The 24,106-nt window shown below is 43.3% G+C and overlaps 1 protein-coding gene across 8 annotated transcripts in view; it reads right to left on the bottom strand.

The window, feature by feature from the left end:
- The window catches only part of ZMIZ1 (zinc finger MIZ-type containing 1), a 506,199-nt gene that overhangs the window by 42,275 nt on the left and 439,818 nt on the right, over positions 1 to 24,106 (bottom strand). For 6 of the 8 annotated variants that reach the window (XM_085604876.1, XM_085604886.1, XM_085604904.1 and 3 more), the window contains 11 exons: positions 20,652 to 20,796; positions 19,851 to 19,965; positions 18,686 to 18,903; positions 17,022 to 17,217; positions 14,677 to 14,964; positions 13,662 to 13,844; positions 12,172 to 12,340; positions 6,106 to 6,292; positions 3,624 to 3,834; positions 1,825 to 1,930; positions 1,395 to 1,555 (listed from right to left, as the gene is read on the bottom strand). In XM_085604876.1, the coding sequence (XP_085461002.1) occupies positions 1,395 to 1,555; positions 1,825 to 1,930; positions 3,624 to 3,834; positions 6,106 to 6,292; positions 12,172 to 12,340; positions 13,662 to 13,844; positions 14,677 to 14,964; positions 17,022 to 17,217; positions 18,686 to 18,903; positions 19,851 to 19,965; positions 20,652 to 20,796 (1,979 nt within the window). The remainder of the gene's footprint in view (positions 1 to 1,394; positions 1,556 to 1,824; positions 1,931 to 3,623; positions 3,835 to 6,105; positions 6,293 to 12,171; positions 12,341 to 13,661; positions 13,845 to 14,676; positions 14,965 to 17,021; positions 17,218 to 18,685; positions 18,904 to 19,850; positions 19,966 to 20,651; positions 20,797 to 24,106) is intronic. The other 2 variants (XM_085604895.1, XM_085604940.1) reach the window with 1 other exon arrangement.

Below are 24,106 nucleotides of genomic sequence, written 5' to 3'. Positions count from 1 at the left end.
AGCTCTGACTGTCAGAAAGTCATGTCAGACTCAGCAGATGTCTTTGTGTCCGCATGCCAGATTCATAACTCAGTCTGCAAGGACTCATTCCCTCAGCCTTGGCTGAAGGCTGACTCCCTCTCTTTTTGTCATACTACTGCCATACCTATGTAGCATCTCACTGTGACACTAGCCGTATATCACAACTCAATGCCACACTATCCATGTGGCAGCTCTCTGTTGCACTAGGTTATAAACAGATCACAGACAGCACATATAGCAGCCATCCACTGCACTAGCTCCGTACGGCAGCCATCCACTGCACTAGCTCCGTACGGCAGCCATCCACTGCACTAGCTCCATACGGCGGCTATCCACTGCACTAGCTCCATACGGCGGCTATCCACTGCACTAGCTCCATAGGGTGGCTATCCACTGCTATTGTTCCTTATGACAGCTATCCACTGCACTAGCCCCATATGGCAGCTATCCACTGCACTAGCTCCATACGGCGGATATCCACTGCACTAGCTCCATACTGCAGCTATCCACTGCACTAGCTCCATAGGGCAGCTATCCACGGCACTAGCTCCATAGGGCAGCTATCCACTGCACTAATTTCGTATGGCAGCTATCCACTGCACTAGTCCTGTATGACAGCAATCCACTGCACTAGTTTCAAATGGCAGCCATCCACTGCACTACCTCCATAAGGTAGCTATCCACTGCACTAGCTCCATACTGTAGCTACCCACTTCATTAGCTCCATACAGCAGAGCGCACTAACACTCTATTTGTCAGCTCACCAATACGCTTACTCGTGATTCTTTGAGATTATGGATTTATGGCTTTATGCAAGGCACTAGCCTTAAGGGGAAGCTCACTGGTCCTTCTAGCAGTGGTGGCCCAATGCCTCTAATTTATGGCAACTTAATTTTTCTCTGCCAAGTGGATGTTCACTGCCCCCTACCAATATGATCACACAATGTCTGTCAGGTGGCTCTCGGCTCCTTTGGACGTCCACTGGCTATCTGGCAAAATGGACGCTTGCCGGGCCACAATCCAATTCCAATCCTTTTAATTTTTACAGCCAATACGAATACTCTATGTGACAAAAATGGCTTGACTCACTGCCCCTCTAACAATTTGAACACTCATTGCCGTCTCTAGCCAGATACACATTTACTGCTTCTCTAGCCATATGCATATGCATTGCCTCTCTATGCACACGGACCTTTACGGTCATTCTAGTTGTTCACTACCGCTTTAACCACATGGCAGCTCACTGCCCTATTAAACGTATAGTGGCTCAATGCACAGATAGCCACTTGGAGACTAACGCGTCACAGGAGCCAAGATTCATGTGTTTTAAGGTTACATCCGGAATCTCGTCATTAGCTGAAAGGGAGCCTTACCTGTACATGCTTGCAGTCATGCCCTCGCGCTGGGAGTTGAATACGCCGGAATGTGATTGGACACTTGAGGGACACCTTGATTGCGGTCTGTTCCACACCGTCCTCACTGTTTAGAGTTGCATTACCTGTTGAAGCTGCCACACTGCTGAAATTCCTCTTAACTGTGTTGAAAAGGTATCACACATTACCACTGGTTTCAGAAACATTTATGGATTTAGCTTCTAAGGCATGCAGTGTGGATTCCATTGTGGCCCAAACCGACCAGGACCACATCAAAAAGCTCCCAGTCAAAAACCTAAAGTCATATCTGACTGTGCTCCACACATTACAAAAATAATATTCCAAGTGCAATACAGTTTTGTTTTCAAGAGAATCCAGTTTATGTTTTATCGATACTCGTGTTATTCCAGCTTTCAGACCTCCGACTTACTTTTTGTGATGCAGTGTTCTGCTGGGAGAAGCCTCTTCTTTAGTAACCCCTGCAGTACGGAACGTACTGACGGCCGATGCACCAACTGTAAAACGAACAAGTGCGACTGCGAAGGAGAAAAGAGCATTGCATCAGGGACACAGTATCAGACTGTTAGAATTCTTAATAGCAGTCAAAGAAATGGTTTCAAAATGACAGCGTGGAGGGCATTTCTAGTGGTGATCCACCAACTACCGTGAAACTTTCCACCTTTGCAGTTCTAAACCAAAGACTTACAGCTGCATATTTGTGGGACATTATTCTACAGAACATCGTTCACAGATTCCTTGATCTACTGGTGCCCCCATAATATAATATTCAAATATAAAGTACCAATGCCATTTAGCACCAATAATTATTCAAACTATATGGGTAGTTGCTAGGCATTGAGGTTTTTTGGACAGACAAACTACTTGGGTGTGGTTTTCGTGAGAGTAACGTAACCCTGAGGAGGGAAAAAGTGCGGGGGAGCAATGTAACGTTGTTAAACTTTCTGACTGCCATTTTCTCTGTGCAGCAGCAGCATGGCATTTGTGTTTTCCCCAGCAGCACCCTTTTTTGCTCTTCAGCAGGTGGGCTCAGCAGGGATCCTTGTACTCCGTTTCATAGCATAAGCGTGTTCTGTTGTGAAAACCATGACACACTAGGAATTGTTTTTAAGGAAAGTTGTTGGTGTAAGCTGACCCGGGTGCCAGTACAACGCATAGATATGAAAGGAGGACTGAAAAGGGGTTTCATTTTATAGGAAGACCGCTGTAGTTCTGAATGTCAGTATGAGGCAACCCTATTTCATGGCAGTAGCGCATTACAAAGCAATCTGTTGTCTATTTCTCATTTTTAGTAACAAAAAACATACATTGACCTTATTTTAGCTCATGCCCCTTCTTAGTGTGTGTCATCAAATAGCCGGGTTTTAACCATTGCTTATTTTTAGGCAGTCAGTTTGCAGTGTGAGCTATATAAAAACCACATCATAGCAGCAGATTTCAGCTCCAAAAGAAACCTGTGAATGAGCTGCAGAGATGTTCTTAGACTCCATTGGATAGTCAACTTTACTTTCCTCAAGGTATCTAAACTTCTTCAAGTCGCACCTTCAAAGGTGAGATTTAATTAAGGTTTTTCAAAAGAAAAGATTCCACTGGAATTCCCTTACTTCTTTGGTCTGGTCTCTGTTTTTTTTATTCAGGATGTATAATGAAGATGTACACTCAGGACTAGGAAGCTACCAGAAAATTTCCTTCACTGATAAAAGTGGTATAAAATGTAGTTTTTGACCAATAAAATGGTCTTAGAAGGATACAGAAATGTGCATTTTTTAAATTTATTTTGCAGTCCAAACATAGTACAAGGTCGTGGTGAAACAGAACAGTAACTGTACATTAACCAAGACATCAAATTCAGTGTTTTTGTTAAGACACTTACAGATATAATCACAAGATTCTTTTCAATGTGGTCTCTTGCTATCCCCAATGAGGAGAGCAAAAACCTTTTACACAGGTGCCAAGTCTTGACCACAGGCCTTAAGGATTCAACCCTCATTTCTTAAGCAAAATACTTAACATACACTTTGTGCCCTACAGAACAAGTTGGTGTGCACACCATGTGCACACAAAGAGCACCACGATAATTACTATAGTCAGCAGTTAATTGCACTGAAACTCAAACTCAACCATGAGTGCAAAAATATCAGATGATGAAAGTCACCACAATCCCTGAATTCTCATAACCCAGGACCTCACATTCCAGAAAATTGTACTTACACAACAACATGCTGTCACTGTGATCTGTATGGTGTTCCTGCCTGGCTGGCATACGTGCTTCAGGTGTAGGGGTTTGTGGGAGGTCTTGTTGTCCCCACGTTCGATGGTCAGTGGGGTGGCATTGACACTGACCTGGACGGAGGCCGGCCAGTTTGTGTTCATTTGCCGGTCTTCGTGGTGGTAGCATTTGAATTGGAGCTCAAGATCAGACCTGTACAAAAGGAAAGAGCACAAATAACTTCTGGTCAGCATTCTCCTTCATTAACTTCTAAGTAATGGAGGTTCAAAGGAAAAAACAAGGAAACATCTTTTGCAAAGTATAACAGGAGAGAAAGTACATTTCTGGACAGCATCCATACTCCAGTGGCCAACACGCTTTCCTTTGCTGAGGGGTAAAGAGACAGTCTGAATATAAAGCTATGAAAATTTTCAGTGAGCTGCTCTCGCAATTAAGTTTTCACAATTCAAAACTAGAATTCAGAATAATGTCTGCGTAGATTTGACCATAACCTGGTCAGAGTATCTTTCAATAGTGTACTACAAGGGACATAGTAACAAATGGTCAACGACTCAACGTCAACTAAAAAAAAAAGCCTGCAAGAGTTTTGTGGACCCTACCACTAGATGGAGGAATAATGCACAGCATGTGAATTCAGAAAAGATTCTTGCTGCAGAACTGTCAATGGGGTACAACATTGACAGAAATGGCTGGTGGTATTTGGGGTTAGTCAGAGTGGCGTAGCAGTTGAACTTTGTAAGTAATATTGCTTGAGGTTTGCCTAGTACCGAACAGTTTTATAGTTATGACAAGCAAAAATAACGAGAGAATGGACCTCCTCTGTTGTGTGCATTATTTAGCTACATATTAATTTGGGGTATTCATAGGGCATGAGTGGAATAAGTTTAAAAAAACAACAGAGTGGTGTACGTAGCACATGGAAGCTGCAAGAGCAGTGCAGCTCATACATGTAGCTTTATCCCGGTCTTCAGGTCCTTATTAACGGTTTTCACCCCATTTCTAGAACTTATGACAAAGCTTATAGACAGATGAAGAACACAGAACCCTCTGGCAGTTTCTACAACTGGACTGTTACTAGTCGGTCCATGGCATGTTGGAGACTTGTCTACTCTCTACAATCCCAATCCAAGCAACCTGCAATAACAAGCTGGCACAGTAAGTTTTATTTCAAATTATATCATGTTCTACAACAAACGGCTCTTGGATGCAGGCGGACAGTAAGGAGCCATTTTGCTGTTGCCAGCAGCCACAATGCAGAGGCATAAATTTGCAGGCGGTATCTGACAGCCCTCCCCGGCGCTGATTACCTATTAATAAGAAGCTGCAAATAAACTGCTGAAATCCGCCACACACCAGCATACACCCAGGCATAATGACATGCCGGGCTGCCTAAACGACTGCAGAGAACGACGGCAATTACTGGCCTTCCGTCCACCCCCCTTCGTGAGTATGAGTTCAGGAGTGCACTGAAGTGAGAGCTGTGGCCACAAGGGAGGAACGAAGGCGGCCATGTCAAAAGTTGCCATGGTTACGAAAGCAATCAATCTCCCTAAAAACGGTTGTTTTCTAAGGGTGCACTGACTGGCGAGTGAAGCAGGTAAAAGCCGTTACTAAAACTTGGGGCTTTACATGGAACAGAGGAGCCCTCACACGTGTCTGCTCCGCTGCCATACAACAAGCAGGACAGATGTCTCCGCTGTGCATTTGAAGCTGGACAGACAAGGACCTGTCAGACTGTGTTTAATAAGAGATGCTCATTTGGTGGTCTGCATGCTGGGCTTAGAAGGGGTGAGGAAATGTAGATGCTGTCAGTCAGTCACCCTGTATAATGAATTTGAAGGTGGACAGGAAAGTGTGACCTTGTTCTTAGGCAACAGTAAAAGCTGCAGGTTAGGGCATCTTCATTATAGGCTGGAAATGGACAAAGGCAAGTGTCCACTGCTTGGATAGTGGTAGATGCTGCAGGGCATGGGTCTGTATCATAATGGGTTCGGAATGATTGCTTACCTGCAGTAATGAAGTTTAACTCACCTGGTCCACTTCAGCCCCAGAGCTGAGAGAGGCAGATTACAGTTCCCCCATTCTCAACCCACTATTATGTAATACCCAGCCAAAAGGAAGCAGTAAGAGTGAGTGGAATTTGTAACCCTTTGAAAGTATTCAGTTTCTCTCAGATCAGAATTCTTAGATCCAGTAACAAACGACTTCTTGTGGTTCCTTTGATTAAACGGTCTAGGACTGGAGGCCGTCGGTTCCCCTACAATGCGGCAATGCTCTGGAACCGGCTTCCACATTACATTCGTCTTGAGCAGGATTATCTTGGATTTAGGAGGCAGTTGAAGACCTTTCTCTTCCCGTAAATAGTGGTGAGTGATAAGATGTCATAGCTAGCGCTGGGATGCCTTCGGGTAGCCATGCGCTATATAAATCTGTATTCATTCATGCCACAATATGCACACTCACCTCCACATCAGCGTCTGGTGGACTGTCGGCCGCAAGTGGAAGACGTGGTTGCTGACGGCCAGGTTATGCTCCAGCCGGAAGGGTTCGAGAACCACACCATCCCGCACGGGGAAAGTCAGCCGCAGCTCGTCAGCATGACTGGATGGCATTGAGGATGGGGAGAAGGTGTGCACTTTGCCTTTTGAATCTGGCAATAAATAGAGGAGGTCAAAATGTGTCAGTGGCACAATAGAAAACGATGAAAAGCAAAGAGCTGGGTAGTCACTGGAGCTTGACTAGACATCTTACCACCTATCACACAAATCTATGCACTAGCTCTTATGGTAGTCATTCATGTTACAAGGCAATTTAGTCTTCACTATGAAGCGTGGACTACTGTAGAAGACCTCTGTCCCCATTGTTCTCAATCCTACACCTTGCACACCCAAGCAAATTCACACCATTAAAACTACTTTAGAGCCTAGAGAAGATTCTGCTTGCAGAAGGAATATATAAAAAAAAACTCATCAGACATTGTTCTAGACCACTCTTACAACTTTACACACGCATAGTTTAGCCACATTCACAAGCTTCATTTTCTTTTCCTAGCTGACCTACAAGCCTGTCCTGGTAAGGCTTGCTCCTAACCCCATACATTGCTCTCCCACCACAATCCATGATAAATGCCACAGGGTTCCATATTTGCTGTATGCAGATGATACTGTTGTTGTGATTCTTATGCCCACAGACAACATATTTACATAGATAAAGCTGCGCTTAATATCTAACAAACCAAAACCAAGTACAAAGATAGACCCTTAATGTTTCATCCAGTAAACCGCTAAAGATTAGTAATTCACAACACTTATAAAGTACTAGCCATGCTAAAGGGTTTCCTTGTGCCCTTCAGAAAACGTTTTAGCCAAACAGGTATATTTCTGCTTTTTTTTCTAAAGCTTAAAAGTGTGAGAGAAGATTAAATGTCTAAAGGAAATGGATTCCATAACGATGGTGACTGGAGAGAGAAGGAACGATTTCCTGTGACACAAGACTGTATTTCAGCGTCATTAACCCGATCTGGTGTTTGTTACAAACATTTCAAATTGTCACCTGCCGACTAACTTTGATACCCTGGGTAAGTGCCGTCCTGCTGCTGCTATAAGGTTCTGAACACTAAACAGAATTTTGAGCATAATCCTGTCAGTGACAGGAAACCATTGAGAGCGTGTTTAAAGGGGATTGCTATACTCCAAATGACAGTTTAGATCAGACCCCACAACCAGTGCTCCATTCTTCATCAATAGCACTGATGGTAGTAGTTTATGAGGTTGATATTATGAAATCAGTTTTTGACCATCGTATGTACCCGAGAGATCAGAGAGGCTTCTTTACCTTAATAAATAAATATGACTGAATAGAGGATGTAAGTGGATTTTGAATAAGTTGATGAGAGAAAGGACCATTGTTATACCCATAAATGTGTGTATTTGGCTGGAAAAGGAAGACTCCCAACCTCACCTTTTGAGTCCGTCCTCCCAAGATGTGTTGGAACAATCAACACTTACTGTAACCTAGCCATTCCGTTTGGATAACCGACTAAAAAAGGCGACAACTTCCTCAAATAGTCCCCACATTTTCTTTGTGATTTTCAGTGGATATTCTCAAACAAATTTTTAGGCCTTGATATTACCAGAGATGAGGCAGCTGGTGTTGGGCAGTATTTAAATGTACCCACTGCACCTCCACACCCTAGAAGAGATCTCACTAGTCGGCTTTGGTCTGACTCTCTGGAACTACTGAGTCCCCCACCATAAAGGGTTGTGGTGCGCGTGGGGGTGGTGTGATTCAGCACAGGAAAACAGCGCTAAGGCCCTGCCCACGACAGTCCTATTTCTGCTACAACACTGGGCTGCTGTAGAAGTTTAGACGTAAGAAGGTATCAAAAGAACAGATCTGAGTGGGAAAAATCAGAGTGGTAGTGGCACCAACGTCCTAGGTATCAGTACTCAACTGAAGTCTGAGTGATCTTGGTATTACTCCAGAGGCGGCGCCTCAACGTGGGCGGAGGAGAGTCACCCTACTGCTTTCTCACAGTGTGAGAAGCAGAAACACAAAATGGTATTTTAAATACCATTTTATGTTTCTGCTTCTCGCACTGTGAGAAAGCAGAAGGCAGGGTTTGTTTGGGGGCTGGCGGGTGGGCGTTCCTGCTCCAGGCGGAGGAGGAGTGGCTTGCTCACAATTGTGGGCGCTGACTCTTTGGTAGGCCACAGGGCCGACCAAACCAGTCATGCACACACTGCATTTCTCTATGTAGGCTGCATGCTGCCTAAACAGAGAAAATGGTCTCCCCCAGACGCCTGTGGGGTCGGCGTCCTAGCCAATCACAACGCTGCCATTGCAGCGTTGTGACTGGCTTAGGGGAGGAGAAGGAGGCTGCCTCCTTCCTGTAAGGCGCAGAGAGAGGAGAAGCGATGCAGGACCGGAGGAGAAGGTAAGTTTAAATATATTTTGTTTAATTACCCCCCCTCCCCACAAGATCCCCTGCCCTCGCGACCCTACCCCACCCGCGAGTCATGCCGGCCGCGACTGTATTACTCATGTGTTTAAGTGAACAATGATACAACATGAGTCATGCAGAGGACTTCATTAAGCTTGAAGTTCACAAAACCTACAAATACCTGCTTGTGTGTTCAGAAGAAAATAACCGGGGTGAGTGCCGTAATGGGATATAAAAAGAAAAAATCTAAAACCTAAACACATACCGAAAATGTTAACATGAAATACTTTCATTACAAAATATTTTATTTTTAAAACACAAAGGCACTGGTTTGTGTTAGGATTAGGTTTAGCATTGGTTCCTGGCATGGTTTAATGCATTCCAATTTACATTTTTAGAATTATAGTAACAGAAATTGTTACTGTAGATCAGGTATGGAAATGTCACTTTCAATAAATTTGGTTTTAGGCATTCAAATTTACGTTTTTGACCAATTAAGGTGCACATTTAACAGTTGGGAAATATTAGCTTTCCTAAAATCTAAATTGCGTCAAGTTGAGACAGGAAGGCGGAAGAGCATTATAAAGCTCACTAATCCAATGTAATTTGTATTTTAAATGGTTAGCTGTTGTAGTTGACACACTAACTGCGATGGATACGCCCAGACGTGGGTCCCTTACTCACTGAATCACTGGAACCAATATGCCTGGCTGATGAGCCCCAATTAGGGAGGACCTAGCCTGACAGGTTGGGCTGGATTGTTCCTATGGACCAGGGTCAAGGCAGATTTGCATAAATGGCAGAGGTTAATTAAAGAATTCCATCCATCACCTTCTTGTTGTTGCACATGCAAAAGAGGACAGGCCTCAAGTAACCCTGCGACCAGAGATCTGGTATTAAAAAATGTCAGTTGATCTAAAAACACTACTTGGGGATCTGCTGAGCTGGACTGTGAATTCTCGCAGCACCTCTTAGGAACAACATCCCCTTTAAATTGCAATCCTGGACTGGGACCATCAAGAAAGAGATCACATTGATTCCATTTCCAACACTTCACCCCATCTCTCCTTGACTAAACAGTGCCCCGTGGCTGCCGCAGTCTAGCGCTACCAATAACCCTGACAGCAAGCTGCTGCTTTTTTGTTTTTATCCAGATATAGGCAGTTAATGGATGTGATGCTCTATCGCTCCTTGTGGTGTGCGGCCATGGTGGCCCCCGCTGAACCATACTTTTACTGGCAATTAGTAACCTTTCGCTCCAAAACATCTTGTCCCCAGCACCACGAAGCTAGGAAGATTGTGTTACCCTGTTGGCTCCTGCAGTCAAATGCAGCAAGGGCAACGAGTGGCTACGAGAGGCACATACATCAAAGACCGCACAATATTGAATATTCTTGGTATAGACGCTATTTATATTCCCCTCTCAGGCAGCGGCTCAATGACATACATCCCTTTGTCCTTGGACCGGGTTACTCCGCGGCCAGAATATCAATGGGGGCCATTAGAGGAAAGCACTCCGGTGATTACTTCAGACAGTGTAACCTAATGGGTCTGTGTTTAAGGGCATGAGCGCACGTGTGTCCAGAACAAACATTTACCGTTTATGCAGCTTGGTGACTTAGAGTGCATCCCCCAAAACAACATGACATTTGTGTAATATCTGTGGTTATAGAAGGACACAACTGTAATAAGGTGAGGCAGTGTAATAGCCAGAGCTATCCAGGAATAAATCTGTAATAATAAAAATACCAAGAAAGGGGCAATATGTAATAGCTAGGAGTTCCTGGGATGAAACATATGGTCTAAAGCATTTTCCAGATGCTACTCATTACAAATGATACGCTTTGTACAAGCAACTAACACAATATACCATCAAATGGCCAAATGCAGTGGTCACAAAATGATACCAGTGAAACATTTAGGAATATTCCAAAGATCTGCAAAGTGGCTTCTCAGATCCGTGTAAACTTGGGACAGTTCCTACTATATATCCTGGAGGACACTAGTACTTACAAAATACGTGGGCTGGATCTGCCGCTTATGGCACAACTCTTATAACAGTTCATACTCTGCCGGCACTGGTATGAGCTCTTCAGGGATCAGGAATTGGGATGTTGTTTAGGTCTTCAAACACAGGCCATTTTAGCCTTTGCACACCAATGGTTGACTGCACTTTATTTCCCACAAATCTGTCTGTGAGCTACTGCTCCACTCTATACACAGTTCTACCACTGTGCTAAGACACAAAGCTGTACAGACTAAAACATCAGCCCAATACTCCTACATTAAGGAGCTGCAACAACTAGTCAAAAGGGAACGCTGTACGATTATACTATGTATGTATTATATCAACAACACCTGCGACCAGTAGTTTGTGTCCCATATGTGATTACAGACGGGACACAAACTACTGGTTGCAGGTGTTGTTGATCCAGAGAAGAAAACGTGTAAAAATACCAGCTTCTGGGAAGTTGTAGCTGCTATCAAGTTACATGCTAGTTAACCATTACAACAGCATGCAGTCATCAGTTAGTACAACCTTTAAAACACTACATAAAATCCCTACCTCTCCCGTAGCATCAGCTTTACCACTTAATCTTCTCTGCACACGTGTATGGATATTGTATGGAAATAATAACGAGCAAGTCTACCTGGTTTTCCTGATGCAACAACATGGACACTACTTGGCGTTCAGGTTGGTTTTACTCTTGTTCTATTACTATTACTTCTAGATGTTTTGCATTATACCACTAATCTTTACCGACCAAGCTAGCTGAAAGGCAGCTTCATGTATTTACCATCATTTCTGTATACAATTTCTTCCTCCTCTAACTCCCTACCTTCCCAATGACCAGATACTACCTTATGGCACCTTATTGTAGACCTCCCACCTGTGCAACTCAAGCAATAAAATGTCTCAGCCACACGTCACCTCTCTCCAAGACTATACATATGCAAGTTCTTCCATCTCGCTTCAGGAAACGCCTGTTGCATGGCAGGAGCTGTAAACATGAGCTGATAATCCCTGCCTACCTTTTGTAGTTTCCACTCCTTGTCTTTGCAACTGAACAGCACATGGGAGGGTACCGAAGTGCTGAGGGTCGAATGAGGGGTGGGCCAACCTGGTGATATGATCTGCAGTCAAAAGACGTCCGATGTCAGTTTTGCCACCCCTAACATTTAAGTGAATTTAAGTCTATTGGCTGATGCAGACTTTGTACTATATCGCTAGCTTTCCTCAGATTCATTCTGGAGATAGGGCCCCCAGAGCTACATATAATATTCCCTATTTATCCTTCAGTACTTGGAAAAACTCTTCCTGTGTCCTCCCAAATTCAACATAATACTCTAGATAAGATTTTATATATGCTTTCCAGACGCGGATGTCATACTCAAGCTCCGGATTGCTGAACGGCAAGCATACTGAAATTGAGGCACCAGGAGTGGATGTGCAAAGACAATTTAACTTCATACCTTTGCTCATACATCCTAACACACTTCACTTTACAACACTACTCATACCTTACTTGTTGATGACCAAAATCACGGGTTATTAAGGAATGCAAGAAAGTTGATGCTTGACTCACTTGGAGGAGGAGGCAAGGAGTTCATGTTTGGCTTTATGTCTGGGGGGAATGGTGGCTTCACATCCTGATTGGGCGACAGATACGGTGGGATACTGCTTCCTGGCGTCATGGGAGGTGTGGGGTTTCCCGGAACAGGTGAGTGGGGGTAATTTGCCACAGGCCGAGAAGGCTGCAACAAAGAGGTAAAGAAAGTAAATATTTAAGAATTAGATAAATACAAAAAATATATAGTAAAAGGTGAACACTTCAATAAGTATGCTGTGCCGATCATCCAACCCATGAAGGAAACATAGCAAGTGTAATGAACTTAGACAATCCCATAACTGGCAATGTCGTGAAATCCCTTACACAACCGTTCAAGTGCAAGTAGGCTCAATCAGACTTGCGAAGTCCTAAAAGGTTCAAATTAGGTGAAAATATTTTGAAAATTACGGTATTTAGGCTCTCATCCCGCTTCAATATGATACTTGGAAAGCAGTATTCATATTGGGAAAAAAGAATTAAAGATTCCAGAAAGTAAAGTGAGGTGTACTGAAAAGCCAAGACTGCATCTCACCTTTGGCATGCAACATCCCAAAAGCTCTGACAACTACATCACAAAGTTAACCACTAGCATCATGAATCAAAGCCTACGCCGACTCAATCTGCATGCTATAGAGAACAGGCAAGTATGTAGGTGAGGTGAAATTGTGAGGTCATCCTTGGTCCAGAGGAAAGTCAAAGAAATGAGAGCCGAAATAAAACAATGAAGTGTCAATAGGACCATCACTGTCAAAGGGTCAAATCGTGGCGCCTATTGCTAGTGGTTCCAGGTGGTGAAATGCGCACTGCAAATAAAGCAATGCAGCATTTGAGTGAGCAGAGTTTGAGAGAGTTCAGGTGAGCATGAGGCCAGGAGAGCGCAGCAAGTGAAGATAGAGATATAGGCTAAGAGAAGAGTGCCCCGTTTGAGGGTAGAGCATCCTTTAACAACAGGATGGAGTACTGAAAGACAGACATTGCAACGTTTGAGAACTCACAGTTAGACACAGGACAAAAGGAGGCAGTGTCGAACTTGAAAACAGTCACTACAGCTCCTGGGAACACGAACTGCAACACCTCAATCATCACATAAGTTGTCATCATGAACATCATCACAACATCTACTTCGACAACGGGTGGCGTGGCAAAGCGAGTCATCACAACTGGTTGTGACAAATCATGTCACAGAGATAGAAAATTCTAAAACTGTTGCCATTTGAAAAGCCATAATTGAAAAGCTCTCCTGGTAGCTTACATCCTTCAAGCATCCGTGACTACAGTCTATGTCACAAGAGGTGTCAATTTAACACTGATCACAACTGCCCCATCGCAGCAGTCTAACTGGTCATAAGTACAGTCATAATCATACAATAGCCTTTATCTACCCATGTGCCTTTGAAACAACCATCATTACCACACACCCATCCTTCTGTCCGCAATATAAATCGCTTAACTGAAGAGGGCCCTACCTTGTAATATTGCCCCATATTGACGGCCTGTGGAGGATACTGCCCTGCATTCTGCTGGCCTGGCATTCGCTGGCCGGAGTAGTTAGGCGACGTCAGCGGGCGTTGAGAGTTGGGTGTCGGATACTGCCCAGGCTGCGTTGGAAATTGGCTGTTTGGTCCATATTGCTGATTTCCATAATTCGGCTTTTATACCAGATAGATTAATAGGGAAAAAAAGACAATCAAGGATTATCATTCAAACACTTGTACATGAGAACATTGCCCACTTGCTCTCGAGCTGGTGGGTGTAAAAGAACATGTAAATAATTCAATAAGCAAAGCATGTGCAGGATACCTGTGCCCACAGTTAAAGTTTAAATTTTAAAGAAAAGCTCCACTTCTGAAATGAAGCTCCTGAATGGCAGCAAATTTGAAATGTTAAGATATGAATGACCAAAGGCAATAGGCTCAGCCAGCTGTGGTCCTCCTCTTAACGGAAAATAAGAAAGAGCAATGACTCGATGAAGCTTTTTAGTACCTTCATTTGTGATATCGCGAGTCTATAAGAAAACCAGTAGCCAAACAGAACAAAATAGAATGTGCTGCCATTCAGTAAGGCTGTGTTAGTGGGTCCAATCATTCTCATTGGAAATGGGCTTTTGCAGTTCCAAGGGTTTTTCTATGAAATATGCATCGTATCATTCCAACTGGATCTGTGTGGCCGTAGCGTTTTTAATGGCCGGGTGTAGTGGGCTGATGCTTATGGTGGCCGGTCCACAACATTTGGACACAGCAAATTCATTTTTTTAGAATCAATATTAGCTAAGTGTTGAAACTAGGGACAATGCCTCCTCATTTTGGAGAAGCACAATGAAACTGCCCAGATTAAGGCATTTAAAAGGAATTCTGGGTCTACTCTACCACAGCACAAAAAATTCCATGCTGGGAAAATACAGAGGTGCACACTCAGGAACGCTCTGCCGTGCCAGACTCACACACAGGTGTCCTTTCACAACGTGGACCTGCAGGTACTGACCTCTCCTGGGTATGGCCTCTTCATGCCCTGGATGGGCAGCGACTGTGGGCGGGGACCTGGGTAGGCTTGCTGGGGCATTCTCTGATTGTGGGCACTGAAAGGGTTCATGCCCGGCCGAGGCTGATTCATGCCCATCGGGGGACCACTCATATTGGACGGGGCCATCCCAGCACCCATGTTGCCTGGGTTCATGCCGCCTTGCATCGAGCCGGGCCCACGTGACCCCTGCTGGCTCATGAACTGGTTGTTGTAGGCTTGAGACGGGCCCATCTGGAAAGAGGAACAAACCTTCACCGGAAGAGAAAAAAACAAGAATAAAATGCGACATGCATTACAAACGGGGAAAGGGCGGGGAGGAGGGTAGGGGAAACAGATCGTCAGGGGAGGGGGGAGAGGGTCATGTCGCATTTTCTATCATGTTCAGTACTCAGCAGCATTGCACATTTGCAATCCAAATGGAATTCTAAACGCAAAGAAAAAGTATGTTTGTTAAATCACGTTATAAACAGAAGCAGAAAATCAAGCAGCACATACAGCTTCTGAAAACAGTACGCACACATGGGGGTGTTTCAAATTGGAATCGTCCCCTGGTTCGGGGCGACTGGCTGGCGACCGGCAGCATACCATACACATCAAAGGAATGATAAAAGTAACTGTGACAAGGTCCTGTACTAATCTGATGTCTGCCCTAATATGCACTCATGAGTTTAAAAACACATTTGAAATCACCCACGCGCAAGAAAAGGTATATGGTTTAAAGTGTATACGGTGCATGGATTGCAGCTGGGTCTCCAACTCTCATCTGAAATGAACGAACACCCCCCTCCCCCACCCTCAAGTACTCTGTCCACATCATGCACAGCACGTTTAACCCAAATTATACAATTTAAATATGTCAATCCCTGGATGCTGCGGCTGATTATTTATTTCAGGTGTGGACTTTGCTTCTGTACACCACTTTACAACCTAACATATGTTTATCTTAAAAAGCCTATTAGCTTCAGTAAGGAGCAGCAAGGAACTGCTAATGTGGGGTACAGTAATATACGGATGTGCTGAGAGGAGCACAAGCGGCACACAAGAAGACATCTCAGGCCTGAAAGTGGACCAAATGCCCAGAAACTTTGAATGAAGCTCAAGAACTCTCATACGCACACTACTACACTCGAGGCTGAAAAGGCAGTTGCTAACCACACCGCCCATAGTGTACCTTACTATGCGGGACAAAATACATTTTACTGCAGAAAAGCTGATGGAAGCCAGCCGAATCCTAATAGCACCTCTTCACTGAAATTATCCCTTTAAAGGCAGATCATTCTCCGAAAACATTAATTATAGAAATTAATCGGAGTGTGTATGAAGGGCAAATGTAATATACCGTTTCTGACACAAATAACCTTGAAGTGGGTGTTAAATATGTTTTCAAACACAGAAAATGCACATGCCTTTTTTCTACCTTTCAAATGCCAAGGGAATGGTGCTTTCTGTGTGCAAAACTAATTAATATGTTAATCAGAAGTTTGCAACTTTCTCAGACTCTTATTCTGTATTGAATAAATGTGATTTTATGTGCATTATTGAGTAACTCCTGAATGGAAATGTTGTTACCAAACCGGATTGTAAATCTAGAAGTGTTTAGGGTGATTTGTTCCCATCCCACTATTTACAATGCATCTGACCAGGGGCAGGTGGAGGAGCGTCCCTTCACTGCCTTTCAGCATGGCAATAAAGGAAAAATAAAATGATAATAACACAATGTTATTATCATTTTATTTTTCTGTGCTGGGGCAGTTTTGTGGGGCGGGGCTAGGCTACTCAAGGGGGGGTGGGTGGCACCCTCCTAAGTGCACATGAATGTTTGGCTGGCCCTCTGGGGCCGGCCAAACATTCATGCGCACTTTGCATGTTCTCTGGGCATGGGAAGGAGCCTGGGTGGAGAACATGCCCAGGCTCCAATTCCCCATCTGAGCGCAGAACCATGGTACTCAGACCAATCACAACACTGCATTGCAGCATTGACATTGGCTTAAGGGAGTTTATCCTGCTTCTGTTCCAACAGAACCCAGGAAGAAGACGGAAAAAAAGCGGCGGCCAGCAAGTAAGTGATTTTTTTTTAATCCCATTGCCCCCTTCCCCACCCCACTACTGATTTGCAGGAGCAGCCGCTACACCATTTAACCATTACTTTCTACCATAAGTTTCCTAGAAGGTATGTTCACCTTTGTGTTTTGTTATTTTCCAAGAATTCAGTGAGGAATACAAAATGGTACGCTTTTAGCAAAGCCAAGAATCATCTGGTGGGAAAGCTTTAAAAATATTTAGGGGTAGGCAGTTGCCGTCTTTACCTGCCCGTACTGGTTCATCTCCTTGTTCTGCGTCTCCTGCAGGGCTGCCACCGTCGCCGTGGCAGTGGCTGTTGCAGTGGCTGCTGCTGCTGCCACAGCAGCAGCTGCAGCGGCTGCAGCGGGCTGGGTAAAATCCTGTGACCGGCCATGCTGGGACATAGACATCCCACCAGGGTTGTTGGGGCCGCCAGGATAACTAGGGAGCAGAAACCATAAATAGATTATTTTTAATCCTTTAGAGCATCTGGTAAGAGGTGATTAACAACACATTCATTATTTTATAATTTCACGTTTTAGAAATCCTCCTAAAATTGGGTTAATTCAACATTTCAAAAACAGTCACGTTGATAGTAATCAGAACATTTTTAGCAAGGGTTCTACAACGTGCAATCCAAATTAAAATCATCAATCACTCTTTAAGAACTTTCTTTTGGAATCACCAGTCTTCTCGAAAATGAGTTATGCCTACATTTGGTTACTCTGATGCAGCAGCAGTTTCAGAAAAAACACACATTTTCAGCACTTCTCACTGATGCCGTAAATTTCAGGCAGATTATTTCCCTGCCCAATCTCCAATAATGTTGGATAATTCATGAGCACACAAAATGATCAGTTTTTTACTGGTCTGCTCATCATCCATGTGCCTTCTTTTCAGTGCTGAATGTGGACTGAGCTAATAGATTTTAACAACTAAGTTCAAAGTTCCAGAGTGATGTTGGTGGACTGGTCTGTGGCCTAAGAGGCCTTGGCATAAACAAGCTGTAACAGTAGTTAACATGCTCAATGGGAGTTCCATGGAGAGGAAATGTGAATGTGCAGGTTTTTAAAAAAATATTTTGCTCTAAATGTTATGGATGTTTTTGCTTATAAGTGCTCCAAATGTATTTCTGCGTAATAGAGGATGGGCATAACGGGAGGTGGGGTGAATTGCCCATAACTGCACAATAATAGTCCCCCAGGAAAGTAGAGATAAACAAATCATTTTCAGGATACCATTCACTGCTTTCAATCTGCTACAAGGAAACAAATTGCAGCTGTTATTTAACTGATACAAATATTTGCCTGTTTGTTAATTTTTTTAATATTGGGTTAACAGCTCTTACCAAGATACGTGCAAACCAAGGTCAGGTTAAAGCAACTTCAAAAATTAGGCAGATTATGTTAATTGCTTTGTTTCAAATAATAATTACAAATCTCCATACGGGTCTACACACACACACCTACACAGCCCCCCCCTCCCTCCCTTCCTCCCTACACTGGTTTAATAGCTGCCAACTTCTTCCTGTAACCGGCTAATTTCGATTGGAACAAACGTGTAGCAACTGTTTAAAATATATCCTATGAGGGAAGATTCCCTAAAAGTGATGTCAACCTTTCTAATCAAGGTAATAAAGCTTACTTGGTTTAGTTAGTAAAGCCTATCGCTATAGATGAAAGAAGATAATATTTAGTATTTAAGGTTCTATGAAAATAATGTTTCTCTTGATTTCAGCTTGGTGGTCATGCATGTTCCACTGCAGTCAAGGGTCTTATTGTTCTGAAATGAAGTTTTAATGTGAAAGGGACTCTAATCCTGTCGTTCCCTGCTGTAATCTGGGTGATGTTGTCAAGAGTTTGTATGGCTTGGGTTCAAAGTTACAGGAACACACAAAAATGGGTCTTACCTGCCCCCAAATCCTCCGCTGCCAGGGTAGTTTGGTCGCCCATACATGCCCTGCTGTAGGTAAGGCTGGTTAGAGCTCCCTTTCGTTGTAAACTGCTGCTGCTGTGCTGCGTACTGCGGGGAGTTCATGCCTGGGTTGCTGTTGGTCATCCCAGAGCCCATGGGGTTCCCGCCAGGGTTCATGGGGTTGTTAGAATTAACCATTGGATTACCCAGCACCTGATGAAGGGGTGAGTAAATCATGACTTGAAGAATTTAACAATCGTATGCATCTAACTAAACCATATTCGAACATATCGAAGCCTCTCCAATTAATAACATGCCCTACTCCAGTGGTCATCAAATTTCTTAATGGGCGGAGCACAGCCCCTTGCGCAAAAAAACTTGAATTAGGCCCACCACGAATGAGACCCTATTTGTTCACAATTATTCTGTAAAATTAGTAGCTATAAACATAAATAACATTCAAACTTTGCAGTTATGTTCGGCTGTCCCTCCTAAAAATGTAATCAAATACACGGCTACAAACATACTATGGGAAGCTTCGTCTCTCTGTATCCACATTGTGATCCTTTATTTAAAAAAAATGGGGGTGGGGGGGGGGAGGCTTTGAGTCTTTTTTGCACCCATGCCTCCCACACCCCTTTGACACTTACTCCAAAGCCAGGACATGAGTGACAAAAGATGTTACTGATAGCCCATTCCAGAGAGGATCACTGCCACTGTTTCTTCGCTAAAAATATAGCACTATTTTTAGCATATTGTCTGGCGCACACACCTCCCAAGATGAAGCCCAGCCTCCCCTTTGAAGCTGTTTGCCCAAGTCAAATGTGTGTGTCTGATAATAAAATAATAGCCTATCTCATGGACACCTCTATTCTGGCTACAATAAAACAATCTACCAGACCCTTAATTGTATGTGTCGATTGCTACTTTGGTACAATTATAATTGACCTCTCCAGCCCAGGATGACCTTGAGGATGCTAAGCAGCTATGCATGAGGAGAGGTTCCACAAGTACTATGGTTCATTCAAGGCGATGTTAGGCTAAGTTAATTGCCACTTTTTTTTTGAATTCACATCAAATTTATTAGATGTAGCCAATAATCTACAACTTGTTTTGGCTTCAAACCCAGATAACTGTACATTGAACTGTCCAAAGCTCACCTGGCTCTGAGAAGTGTTTGTGACTCCCCACACCGTTGTCACCACGGAGAGAGAGCCTGGTGCCTGATTAGTGTTCTGCTGCCAGGGGACAGAGTCATAAGGGAAGGACCCATCACTGCAAAAACAAGGGGAAACAAACTTGAGAACGAACTGTTTTATGTGAAAAGAATGAAAGCATTACTAATACAAATTAAGAAAAATATATATCAAACGTAGGAATGAGGCAATCGGAGTCAATATAAAGAAGTATTTTCAAATAACCTTACTATCAAGTTCAGTATACTATCAAGTGACCTTTAAAATCAGAGAGAGGAGTACTAACAAGCAGTCTTACGATCGGTCAAGGATAGTGATTAACCAATTACCTGAATGTCAAACAAAAGAAGTAATAAATGACCACTGTGGAACAACAAATTAGCATACTGAACATACAAACTAACAGATGACCTCAATATCAAACAAAAAGTAACTACAAGTGAATTTGATATAAAACACAGGGGGTACTACCAAGTGACCTCTGTATTACAGCCAGAGCCTCAACAAGCGGCCTCAATACAAATATGAGTACCACCAAGAAGCTGTCCTAAAAAAAGCCGCTGGGCCAAAAATACACTTTAGCTTAAAGTACCATGACTTTAGAGGGACCTTACATACAAATACTGGGGCTACCACTAGGAGAGCCTCATATCAAACACAGAGCATTCCACCAAGTGGCCCCACATGGGTGGTTTACACATGCCCCCTGGCTGTCTTAGGTGCTCATTGCAGTTAGTTTACAGTTTGCTGCTATGCCTGACTTACCCATGCGACAGAGTGGGTTTCATTGAGCTCATAGAGTTCATGGGGGGCTGCATAGGGATCTTCCCTGCGGGGTCGTTCTGCCGGCTCTTCTGGTGGCGGAGCAGCAAGAGCCTCCCCAACTCTTCACACCAAGAAGAGAGCAGGGCTGTAAAAAAATAAGAAACAAAACAATACAGAAATTATTTCGAAGGTCAAATGGCTGTTAAATGTTGTCAATAAATATGCACACTGACTGCTTAGTGATCATACTATAATACCAGCTTGAGAAGTCCCTGTGCCCCTATAGTGTCATGCAGGAATTACACAAATATTCTCTGAAGCTGCACAGAGGCAACCTCACATGCCACTAGGAGCACTCAACATTCTGAAATTCAATAAACATCTGGAATAAACAGGTTGTAGTGGACAACCACACCGAATATGTAATGGAACAACTACACCACGCATTCCGAGAGAATACCACTCTTCACATTCCATATGATCACCACATTTTACTTTTTAGAAGACCATCACTGTGAATGTTTTAGATTACCACAGTACACACTGCTACCTCCGGTCAACTAATACAACAGCATTTGACTAGATCCACTCTTTGAACTTTAGTGCATACCCACACTGTGCTTTCTAATAGATGAAAACATGGTACATTCTATCAAATTTGTACGGCAGCGGTCCTTTATACCCAGAGTGAAGCACTTATGGATGCTGTGGACCTCAGCCTAAGCAATTTCTACAACATAAACCTGAAAACAATACATAATAACATGAGAAGAAGTCTACATGAGCAGCTAGACAAATGTGGAAAAATGTCATTTAATTCACAAACAAATATATATGCCAAAGTTAAAAGTTCAATGGAAACATTTGAGCTTTTCAACATTTAGTTTAATTTCTTAAAAGATTAAGTGATATGCTAGACTCTTGCATGTCAGTCAGTCTATCTTTCATACTCTCTTTGTTAAGATAATACCAGTGCTTCAATTGAGACCATCAATCATTCATACTAGATTCTGTTTGCTGTGCTTGCAATCGAATCAAGCTAAGGATACCAACTTAACTTTTAGCCACCTATTTCATATTCCTTCACATTTACAGGGAGTTTTAATAACGCTTTTTTAGGTACATACACTTTATAAATATGCTAATATTTCACTTTCTAAACAGTCGCTTACCCCCTGAGTGGCGCCACAGGCCCCCGAGGGTCTGCAGACCTCGGATTAAGAATCACTGTTTTTTGGGAGTTCCCACACTGTGAATTCTGCTGAATTACCAGGCTGTATACTTGTGAATCACCAACTGTACACTAAGCCATTACCACACTGTGGTCTCTCTTGAAATATTATATATGGCGTGCATTGACACAAATTCTAATACTGTGGATAGTAGAAAAAATAGAAAGACAGCTGAACTTTGCATGTAATAGGAGCCATGCTGTGAATTCTAACAAAACTATCACACTGTGCATTCAAATAAGTTACCACACTGTGCACTCTGGCAAGTTATAATTTGTATGCACTCCAATGAATTACTGCTGATTTAATTGTGAATGGCCGCACTGTGCATTCTAGCAGACTGAAACGCTATCGCTGTCATCTGTGGATTCAAGAGTGCATTCTCTGTAAGACATTAGTATGCATGCCAGAGGATTGCAACACTGTTTTGTAACAGTTTCTGGCACAGTTCATTAAAATGGCTTCTTTCGTTGAGCAATGTAGATGATTCCAACACCTCACAATCTATGATCACGCTGCACTCGATTACTACACTGTGGGATTCCCACAACTCGCATTCAAAAGGATTCATGAGGAACTCATTTTATGACAATGTCCAAATGCATAATTTTGCAAATTACCACACTGCGCATTGTAACCGTTATCAAGAGGATGCAAAGTTTAACGGACTAATAAACCGTGTCCAACTGACCTACCACTGTAGATGTTTGTGTAGATCCCTCACTGTTCACTGTCAAACAATACTAGTTTTCTCTTCCAAACAGTAAGCATGTGAAGCGCTCGTACTTTTGTATGTGATACTCCCGCATAGTGACCCTGTAGACTGACATGCACACCGCAACAAAGATCTGATTTGTGGCTAGTCACCTACTGCGGGTGTTCTTCCGTGGCCTTGCTCTCATTCATCCTTCCTGCATTCTCTGCAAATATGGTCTGCAATTTTTGTACCTTCCTGGCTTCCTCCCAACTCTTCATCCATCCATGAAACCGATTCGTGACTAGACTTTAAAAATGCAGCAAAAAAAAGGGAAGGCATAGATGTGAAGGCGCTCTGCCTTTGTCTGCCTCAGTGGTGCAGGACTGCGATGATGGCAGCGGCACTTAGCAGCATCAATATTTCCAATGCGATGGTGGTTACAGAAAGGCCTGAAGAAGATCACGTCTGACGCGTGGCGAAAGAAAAGGCAATGTGACACTAGGGGCGACTCACACATTTTTTGTTGTTGAATATCTGTGCACTCTCCAGTGAGTCTTACTATTGTCAATATGTACTCTTGGTACGAGTGTGCTTTTTGGGATGGCACTTTCTGATCTCAAGTACAAAATCATTAGACACTAATCCCTTTATGGGCTCGTGATCCCCATATGCACTCCTGTGATAAGTCCCCCAGCTGGGTTTCTCAATCTTAATGTGTTATGATATATTCCTCTCAGTATTTCCACATCCGTCAAATTAATTACTCCTTTGATTTCAAGGTTCATTTCACTGAAGTGTTTATTTCATTTTGTGCATTTCTGTTGCGTCCTCATTCAACAATATACTCAGTACACTCCTCTCCCCAATGCATTTTGGACCTAATGTGCTCCTTCATCAGGGGAAATTCAGCTATTCATCTCTTGCTTTTCTTTTTGTGGGACTGGGAATGGTCTCCGGTTCGGGTCTGTGTGAATGTTAAGAGAGCCTCAAGGTCAAGCGGATCACTTTCAACCAGATATATCTTTGTAGTCAACAACACTTTCTTGGAACTTGGGACTTGTAGTTTTGTTTTTCCCATTTTAAGCATGGGTCTAAATGCAAGAGATTGCAGTGAACAGTAGGAAACAATACAACACCTGCTTTTGTTGCCCCTCAAAGTACGAGGAGAGCAAGAAGCAGTGGGTAGACCAATGAATGACTGATGAATGAAAGAATGACTAAATAGTGAGATATCAAGAGCACCACAGCTACTCCAAGGAGTGTCCCGGCGCTGAGTAGAATGTAAGAAAGCAAAGGATGTTGGAATTAGAGAGTGAAAAGTCAGGTCTCGAGTTGCTTTCTGAACCGCCTCTCACTTTCAATTTAGAATAATTTGACAGGCAGTCTGTTCCAGGCTTGGGGGCCCTTAATGGAAAAGGATATGCCTTCTGTTTTTGCCCGCCTGACCCTATGGACTGTTGCCAGATGGCCGTGGGAAGAGCGCAGACTTCTAAGGGGAGTGTAGTGTTGAATCCTGTTAGACAGGT

Source organism: Triturus cristatus, chromosome 1_2 (genome assembly GCF_964204655.1).
Source record: "Triturus cristatus chromosome 1_2, aTriCri1.1, whole genome shotgun sequence".
NCBI lineage: Eukaryota > Metazoa > Chordata > Amphibia > Caudata > Salamandridae > Triturus > Triturus cristatus.
The sequence above is the reverse complement of the archived record's forward strand: the minus strand, read 5'-3'. Positions and strand labels throughout refer to the sequence as shown.